Source organism: Ostrea edulis, chromosome 4, assembly GCF_947568905.1.
Source record: "Ostrea edulis chromosome 4, xbOstEdul1.1, whole genome shotgun sequence".
Taxonomy (NCBI): Eukaryota; Metazoa; Mollusca; class Bivalvia; order Ostreida; family Ostreidae; genus Ostrea; species Ostrea edulis.
The window spans coordinates 85,506,941-85,516,940 of NC_079167.1; the positions used below are offsets into that span (position 1 = coordinate 85,506,941).

Consider the following 10,000-nt stretch of genomic DNA (forward strand, 5'->3'; position numbering starts at 1 on the left):
CCGCCATGAACGTTTGCAGAGTGCAATATCCATTTTTCACTTGGTCAAAAGTATCAACACGATATTTTATTAGTTTCAGTCTATCTTTAAGTGTACTCAACGTAGGTTTTTGTTGTTGACCTATTTGCCTTTTAGCTCTGACACCTGAGCTGAAAAGTCAAATGAGCATTGTCCATCGTCCGTCCGTAAACTTTTACATTTTCAACTTTTCCAAAACCATGTGGCCAATTTCAACCTAACGTCCGTGAAGCAGCCTTGAGTAAAGGGGACGTAACATTCTTCCGATGATGGGTCACTTGTTTTTCAAAGGCAGAATTGATAAAAATAGGGAAAATATGGTGGCATCTTTGAAAATCTTCCCAAGAGCCACACCACTGGATCAGAGAAGACAAAACTTGTGTGAAAGCTGGGGATTCAAAATGTTTCAAATCATGCCCCAGGGGTTAGGAAGGGGCCACAATAGTTGACCAAAGTTTTGCATGGGATATATATATATATTAAGTTCAATCAAATATCTTATCTTATATAAAATATGAAAATCCAACAAGACCCACTTTCTCAAGTGTCGGATCTAAAATGATGCAAAACCAAAAATAAATTTATAAAAGCACTGAAAAGACCATGGCACTGTTGGTTATTTGAATTTAAGATTTTCGACGCAACCCACGTCTTTATCAAGAGACATATATTACATAAATGATATCACACAGAAAAATAATAAATATTAATAACCTACATGCAATTAATAATCTATATTATTAACATTTTTTCCCGTAGTATGTGATGCAGGTTGAGGTTTAAATGACCAACAGTATTGTGGCCTTTTCATTGCTTATATATATATATATATATATATATATCCAAAATTGAAATAGTCTCAGTAATCGGATACTAATATTTAAAAGATATGAAAAGAAAACGTTTTCTTTTCACATTTTTTAAATATATATATATATATATAAATTCATATGGATAATGAAAGACAAAAATATTAACTACAAAATCACGTGGGAAATTTTGGAAAAACATCATCATACTCAAACATTTAAAAAAAGTGCAACCTATGTATTCTAGAGAAATTCTTTATAATATGTCATCCCGAAAAATCTTCATTGAATAAGCGTTTAGAACTTGTCAGTACTTGCCGTCCTTCCCGTAAAGTTCTGTTTACTCAATCATGTGTGTAATCATGCTTATAGCAACTATCCAGTATGTTTCTGTGTAACATGTATTCTGTTGTTAGATGTCATTTTTCTCCTGACGAGTGAGGGGAAACCATCCCCTTACGAAACAGCCTGTAGAGAAATAAATGTTATGTGATTGAACTCCATCTGATCATCAATTTATGTAGCTCCGTGAGGCCACGTCGAGCACTCGAGAAGATTATATCGGAGATTTACCCCACTATATATATATATACACACACATATACACAGTGTATATATAATTCTTTAAAACTTTTCCTCTAGAGTAACAGAGACTCAAATCAGGACCAGAATAAGGAAAACGGAGCTTTATATGGGGGATGTATATATAGAAGAAAAAAATTCTCTCGAGCTACAACGCCCTGGTTATTCATATCAATATGCAAGTAGTGCAGATTCAAATTTGTTCCAATTATGGCCTGGTATTGTAGGATGGGGGTCTCAGTAGGGACAAACGTTTTACATGGGAGGAAATCTTCACACAAGACCAGCAGGGCCACGATAATCATATTAACATGTAAGTATCTTCAGGTTATGTTTACATTCACTGCATCTTTTCTCATGTGGTGTGGGTTCAATTTTGGTAAAATCTAAACTCCATGGGGCTAAGTAGGGACATATTACAGTCTCAAAATTTGTCATGGGATTAAAGAGGGTAAAAATCTTTATAAGAACAGCAGGGCCAATATGACTCTGGTGAGTGTTGTGGCCCATGGGCCTCTTTTTCAATTTGACGCATCACACATATTTAAGAAAACGAAAGTGCCAAAATTTCCTTTCAATGAAGTGTGGCATAAAATGAAAAGCCATCAAAATACTAACATTTGAAACTTCATGAGTCATAGAAATGGCTGCAGAATATTACAAATATTACGAAAGTCCAAATTCAACAAGATTTTCACACAGAGTGTCCTGTTAGTATCTCTGAATTCTGGTGTTAATTGAGAGAACAAGCATTGAGAGCAATCGTGCTGAAAGATGGTGATGGGAGACAGCCGACAAAACCAGTGTAATGCAAGGCCCAAAAGAAAAAGTTTGTAACATTTTATTTTTCTGAATGAAAACGAACAGTTTACATCAATCTGACTAAAGTACAGACCTATATTATTATATAATAATATAGGTCTGTACTTTAGTCAGATTGAGTTTACATGAAACTGGCAAAAATAAATCACTCTCACATGGAGAATTCAATATATATATATATATATAATTATATGTATAATCTAAAATATTTCAATCTTAAAATACAAAATACATGTGCATATTGTATAAACATAATACTGATTTCCATACTTTAACAATTACTTTTCAAAATATTCTCAAAATTAGCCATCAAAATTGTTTTAACAATATATTGCATTTGTTGTACCACATATGTCCTCCTGAAGTCCTAGTTTTGCAAGACTGACCTTGGTATACATGTGTGACCTTGACCCAATGAATATGAATTCTGTATTTTGTTTAGCATTAAAAGTCTTGAGGATTTTATATACCTATAAAGTTGTGACCAAGAATAAAGATGCAAATATGAGACAAACAAACTAGCCAATACAACATGCCCCTTCCATCTTTGATCTCAGGGGCATAAAAGTGCAAACATTCAATGAGGATGTGTATTTGTGGCAGCTTATATCGGACTAGGATGGTGAGATGGTGGTAGATTACGGCTTTTCAGCTGGCCGTGGTGAGGAAGATGCTACATTGATTTCAGTTTATGCTGCTGAGGTTAACATTTGTTGCTCTTCATGCAACACACAATTATCACAATTTTAATACTTGGTAAATAAAAAACCCAACAAAACCACACACGCAAAACAACTAAAAAATCAAACATTACTCTAGTAAAACGAATACCACTTTCCGAAACTACATGCAATCTACAGCCCACACAATTATAAACTTCAATTGTATCTTGTACAAGTTTATCTAAACAATGGCACCAACACAGAAGAGGCATTTTTAGAATGACCTTGAACTTTCACATTTAAAATGAAAGATGCAGGAATCAATATCTTTGTGCATTCCTGGAAGTTTAATGATGATATGATTAAAAATGCAGTTTAAATCAACAGAAACCGCTGAAACTTCCATTTCCTCTGCAGTGACAGTTAGGACTGTCCTATGAACGAAGAAATCAGTTGGAACCCAAATTCCCTTATAGCACTCCTCCAGCTAGTATTAACGACATCCGAGACAAAATATACATACAAAATTTCTTAATTTCCCCTTTATGGGTGCAAGATCTCACAACAAGAGGCCCATGGGCCACATTGCTCACCTGAGTCACCTTGGCTCATATTTAGAGATTTTTCCTATATATTCGCATGCAAAACTTTGATCCCCTATTGTGGCCCCTACCTACTCCCGGGGGCCATGAATTTTACAAAATTGAATCTGCACTATGTCATGAAGCTTTCATGTAAATGTAAACTTTTCTGGCCAGTGATTTTTCATCAGAAGATTTGTAATGATTTGCCTATATATATACTAGTATTTGTATGTAAAATTTTGATCCCCTACTGTGGCCCCCAGGGACCATGATTTTTACAAACTTCAATCTGCACTATGTCAGGAAGCTTTGTGCAAATGTAAACTTCTTTAGCCCAATGGTTCTTAAGGAGAAAATTTTTAAAGATTTTTTTCTATTTATTAGTTATGTAAAACTTTGATACCCTATTGTTGCCCCATCCTAACCCTAGGGATCATGATTTTAACGAACTTGAATCTGCACTATGTCAGAATGTTTTCATGTAATTCTCAGCTTTTCTGGCCCAGTAGTTGTTGAGAAGAAGATTTTTCAAGATTTTCCCTATATATTTGTTTGTAAAACTTTGTTCCCCTATTGTCGCCTCATCTTACTCTTGGAGGACATGATTTTAACAAACTTGAATCTGCACTATGTCAGAAAGCTTTCATGTAAATTTCCACTTTCCTGGCCAAGTAGTTTTTAAGAAGATTTTCCCTATATATTTGTATGTAAAACTTTGATCCCCTATTGTTGCCTCATCTTACTCCCGGGGGACATGATTTTAACAAACTTGAATCTGCACTATGTCAGGAAGCTTTCATGTAAATTTCCACTTTCCTGGCCCAGTAGTTTTCAATAAGATTTTCCCTATATATTTGTATGCAAAACTTTGATCCCCTATTGTTGCCTCATCTTACCCCCAGAGGCCATGAAATTTACAAACTTGAATCTGCACTATGTCAGGAAGCTTTCATGTAAATTTCCACTTTCCTGGCCAAGTAGTTTTTAAGAAGATTTTTCCTATATATTTGTATGCACAACTTTGATCCCCTATTGTCTCCTCATATTACCCCCGGGGGCCATGATTTCAACAAACTTGAATCTGCACTATGTCAGGAAGCTTTCATGTAAATTTCCACTTTCCTGGCCCAGTAGTTTTTGAGAATAAGATTTTCCCTATATATTTGTATGTAAATCTTTGATCCCCTATTGTGGCTCCATCCTAACCCTAGGGATCATGATTTTAACAAACTTGAATCTGCACTATGTCAGAATGTTTTCATGTAAATCTCAGATTTTCTGGCCCAGTAGTTGTTGAGAAGAAGATTTTCCCTATATATTTGTATGCAAAACTTTGATCCCCTATTGTTGCCTCATCTTACCCCCAGAGGCCATGGAATTTACAAACTTGAATCTGCACTATGTCAGGAAGCTTTCATGTAAATTTCCACTTTCCTGGCCCAGTAGTTTTTAAGAAGATTTTCCCTATATATTTGTATGTAAAACTTTGATCCCCTATTGTTGCCTCATCTTACTCCCGGGGGACATGATTTTAACAAACTTGAATCTGCACTATGTCAGGAAGCTTTCATGTAAATTTCCACTTTCCTGGCCCAATAGTTTTTAAGAATAAGATTTTCCCTATATATTTGTATGTAAAACTTTAATCCCCTATTGTGGCCCTATCCTACCCCTGGGGGCCATGATTTTAACAAACTTGAATCTGCACTATATCAGGAAGCCTTCATGTAAATTTCAGCTCTTCTGGTCCAGTGGTTCACGAAAAAAAGATTTTTAAATGACTCCACCCTATTTTTGTGATTATCTCCCCTTCGAAGGGAGCATGACCCTTCATTTGAACAAACTTTCAAAGCCCTTCACCCAAGGATGCTTTTGACCAAGATTGGTTATAATTGGCCCAGTGGTTCTGGAGAAGAAGTCGAAAATGTAAAAAGTTCACAGACAGACAGATGGACAACAGGCGATCAGAAAAGCTCACTTGAGCTTTCAGCTAAGGTGAGCTAAAAAGGACAAATTACAATATCCCAAATAAAATTTGTTACACATGAATACAAACTTTTCTACTTAATCTACTGGAGAGATAGGGTAAAAATATGGAATTTTCTGTATTCATTATTCATCACACTTGGTGGCAAGTGCAGCAGTACTTAACACAGATATTGCTTGAATAATACTGAATAAAAGCATTGAATATAAAACTGAGCAAAAACTGTGAAAACAATAAAACCTCAACAGACATACTGTACATGTATACACAAAAAATAATAAAAAGTATACACCTATATATATATATAAAACTCTGGAAAAACACTGTAAACAAACATAAATACTGTAAGCCATGGTGGAGAGCACAAATTAAAACACAGCACAAAAACAGTGAGGAGAAATTATAATGATCAAGGGAGGTAAATCAAAGAGAGAGTTCTGGTCAAGGGAGATAATCCAGTGCAACCACACCCGTGCGACCATTCGGAGAGAGAGGTTATACCACGGTAGCAGCACGTCTGGCAGCAAATTCCATCTGAGCTTTAGAACGACCAACGTAGACTTCTGGGGGTTCAGGGGTCACCAGGAATACACGGTCCTGTAATCTCACATCTTTAGCACGCACCCTCTCTCTGAAGATTAAATAACAAAGAAAAATTATAAAATCAATTAAATGTGAAACCCTTTAAATACTCAACAGTGAATAGAATCACACAACACATAAGATGAACAGCTAGTCTAGTACTATCAAGATGACCAGTCCAGTCTAGTACTATCAAGATAACCAGTTAGTCTAGTACTATCAAGATGACCAGTCTAGTACTATCAAGATGACCAGTCTAGTCTAGTACTATGAAGATGACCAGTTAGTCTAGTACTATGAAGATGACCAGTCTAGTCTAGTACTATGAAGATGACCAGTTAGTCTAGTACTATGAAGATGACCAGTGTAGTCTAGTACTATGAAGATGACCAGTTAGTCTAGTACTATGAAGATGACCAGTCCAGTCTAGTACTATGGAGATGACCAGTTAGTCTAGTACTATGAAGATGACCAGCCTAGTCTAGTACTATGAAGATGACCAGTCTAGTTTAGTACTATGAAGATGACCAGTCTAGTCTAGTACTATAAAGATGACCAGTCTAGTCTAGTACTATCAAGATGACCAGTCTAGTCTAGTACTATGAAGATGACCAGTCTAGTCTAGTACTATGGAGATGACCAGTCCAGTCTAGTACTATGGAGATGACCAGTTAGTCTAGTACTATCAAGATGACCAGCTAGTCTAGTACTATCAAGATGACCAGCTAGTCTAGTGCTATCAAGATGACCAGTCTAGTCTAGTACTATGAAGATGACCAGTCTAGTCTAATACTATGGAGATGACCAGTCTAGTCTAGTACTATGGAGATGACCAGTCTAGTCTAGTACTATGGAGATGACCAGCTAGTCTAGTACTATCAAGATGACCAGTCTAGTCTAGTACTATCAAGATGACCAGCTAGTCTAGTACTATCAAGATGACCAGCTAGTCTAGTACTATCAAGATGACCAGTCTAGTACTATGAAGATGACCAGTCTAGTCTAGTACTATCAAGATGATCAAGATGACCAGTCTAGTACTATGAAGATGACCAGTCTAGTCTAGTACTATCAAGATGACCAGTTAGTCTAGTACTATCAAGATGACCAGTTAGTCTAGTACTATCAAGATGACCAGCTAGTCTAGTACTATCAAGATGACCAGTCTAGTACTATCAAGATGACCAGTTTAGTCTAGTACTATCAAGATGACCAGTCTAGTCTAGTACTATCAAGATGACCAGCTAGTCTAGTACTATCAAGATGACATTTAGCATACTTAAGGAATATCTCTACACAGATATGACAGTGATTTATTTCTGCATACCGTTCTTGAGAAATTTCTCTATGGAAATGACATTAATCTGAGCTTACTTGAGGAATTTCTCCATGACAGCATTGAGTTTACCAGTCCTGGATTGGAACACACTGCCATGGCCGTTCTTATGCTGAGACTCCTCCCACTTCTGGACGTCATAGCGACCAGCACCAACAGGGTTCTGAACATGGTAATCAAACGTATGCAGAATTACAGAAGAGAACATTACTCATTTGTATATTGTTATTCTCTGTCTTGGTTAATTATCTACAAATAGCGGCCCTCAATGAATTTAAATAATTCCACAGTTACCATGCGGATATTGCCATGACTTTGGCAAACAGCCAATTTTAAATAATGACCTTGGCTGTAAATATAAAAACTCCCAAAACAACATAATTAAATCCACTAATTAAATACATGTAGGGTGTTTTAGTTTATTCTTGCTCATTTCATGTTACCAAAAATTATCTTGTAATATATAATTCTAAATGATTAGTAACACTGACCTTGAATATGTATGTTGGACATGGAAGTTAACTTTCTAGAACATAGGGCGTTATTGAGATCTTACGGAGACCGATATCAATGATATTGACCTTGGATATGATAATCTTCTAGAACATAGGGCATTATTGAGATCTTGCAGAGACTGATATCAATAATATTGACCTTGGATATATGATGATTCCCAACACAAATGAGATATTCACATCATTTGTAAAGATATCATAAATCCAAGTCTTGCATACTTACTGGGTATTTGTTTATTTGAAATGAACATCAACAAGAGGCCCACAGGCCTTATTGGTCACCTGAGTACTAGTGAAAAAGTATCAAGGGCTATGAAATCTCGAAAAAATTTCCTGTTCTGAATATCTAAGCTAAACTCAACAACAGTGTAAAACAGATGTGTTCTTAATACTTCAATGCCCTCACAAGTGCATACACCGATGAAAAGCTTTAAATAATATAATAGGTATATTAACATTAAAAGATACGACTAATTTAGACTCGATCCTAGAGTCAAAACCCTGGGTTGTAAAATTGACCATTTTTTGAACATCCTTTTCTGCTATTCCTAAGCATGCATTTAGATTTTATACAGTATCAGCATACTTGCACATAAATACTATACACTAAGTTTGGCCCCACCCTGGGGTCAGAACCCCTACCCCAGGGATCATAAAAGTTACAATTTTGGTAAAGGACTACCTGCTCTTTCTAAATATCCATATAGTTTCAATTTAGTACCAATAACACTAAAGATGATGTTATTTAAGCATTTTACACATAAGCACTATATAGTAAGTTTGGCCCTGCCCTGGGGGTCAGAACCCCTACCCTGGAGGTCATGAAATTTACAATTTTGGTAGAGGCCCTCCTGCTCTACATTACTATACATTTAGTTTTCTTAAACATGAGTGGTTGTAGAGAAGAAGATTTTTGAAAATTGGTCAAGTTTGGGCAGTTTTTGCTCCCCCTCCCTAAGGCCCCAGGGGTGCAGGAATCCTGAAATTTACAATTTATGTCCCCCTTGTCCCAAAGATGCTTCATACCAAATTTGAAAAGAATTGGAATAGTACATGTAGTTATCAAGAAAAAGTTAAATTTTTTTATTGTTCACACATTTAATAACAGACCATTTTGGCCCCACCCTGATACCAAACCCCTACCCCTGGGATCATCAAATTTACAATTTTAGAAAAGGACTATCTGCTATTTCTAAATTATATCCATTTAGTTTCAATTTAGTATCAATAGCACTAAAGAAGATGTTATTTAAGTGTTTTACACATAAACCTATATACCAAGTTGGCCCCACCCTGGGGTCAGAACTCCTACCCCGGGGTCATGAAATTTATAATTTTGGTAGAAGATTCCTTGTTCATCATTGCTATATACTCATTTTCTCTGCTAGATGCCCAGGAGTAAAGAAGAAGATTTTTAAAGAAATACATCAATCTTACAGTTTTTACCCCCAAATTAAGGCCCCTTCAGGTGGGAGGTCATGAAATCTACAATTTCCAGTCTCCTTCACCTACAGATGCTACATACCAAATTTGGTCAAGATTGGCCCAGTAGTTTCTGGGAAGAAGTTGTTAATGGATGACGCACTGCGATGGATGCAGACCAATAGCAATAGGTCACCTGAGTGACTCGGGTGACCTAAAAATCTAATATATCGTTGAACCCTGCCACTTTGCAACTGAGCCCCACCCCCTTAACAAAAACATATTCAACTTTATTGTTCAAACAACCAGCTGGAAAGAGTACATTTGCAAAATAATTTGATAAAGTTTAATGCAACCTACAAAGTTCCTAGTGAAAAACCTTTGAGACACCCGGTCATTCCTCTGAGCTGTAGACAGGAAGCCAGGCGAGTTTTTGGTCTCGGGTTTGGACAGCTGTTTAGGTTCATATGTACCTGGTCCAGGAGTTCCCTGTCAAAATAATATCACACACGGATTAAAACTAAACAACTTAAAATTTACAAACAGTAATAATATCACACACAGATTAAAACTAAACCACTTAAAATTTACAAACAGTAATATCACACACAGATTAAAACTAAACCACTTAAAATTTACAAACAGTAATAATATCACACACAGATTAAAATTAAACCACTT

The 10,000-nt window shown here is 36.1% G+C and overlaps 1 protein-coding gene across 1 annotated transcript in view; it reads right to left on the reverse strand.

Moving 5' to 3' along the window:
* The window catches only part of LOC125670594 (lymphocyte expansion molecule-like), a 33,032-nt gene that overhangs the window by 236 nt on the left and 22,796 nt on the right, over positions 1–10,000 (reverse strand). Inside the window, exons 8-10 of the mRNA XM_048905837.2 lie at positions 9,680–9,808; positions 7,421–7,545; positions 5,966–6,095 (exon numbers count right to left, since the gene is read on the reverse strand). Coding sequence (XP_048761794.1) covers positions 5,966–6,095; positions 7,421–7,545; positions 9,680–9,808 — 384 coding nt within the window. The remainder of the gene's footprint in view (positions 1–5,965; positions 6,096–7,420; positions 7,546–9,679; positions 9,809–10,000) is intronic.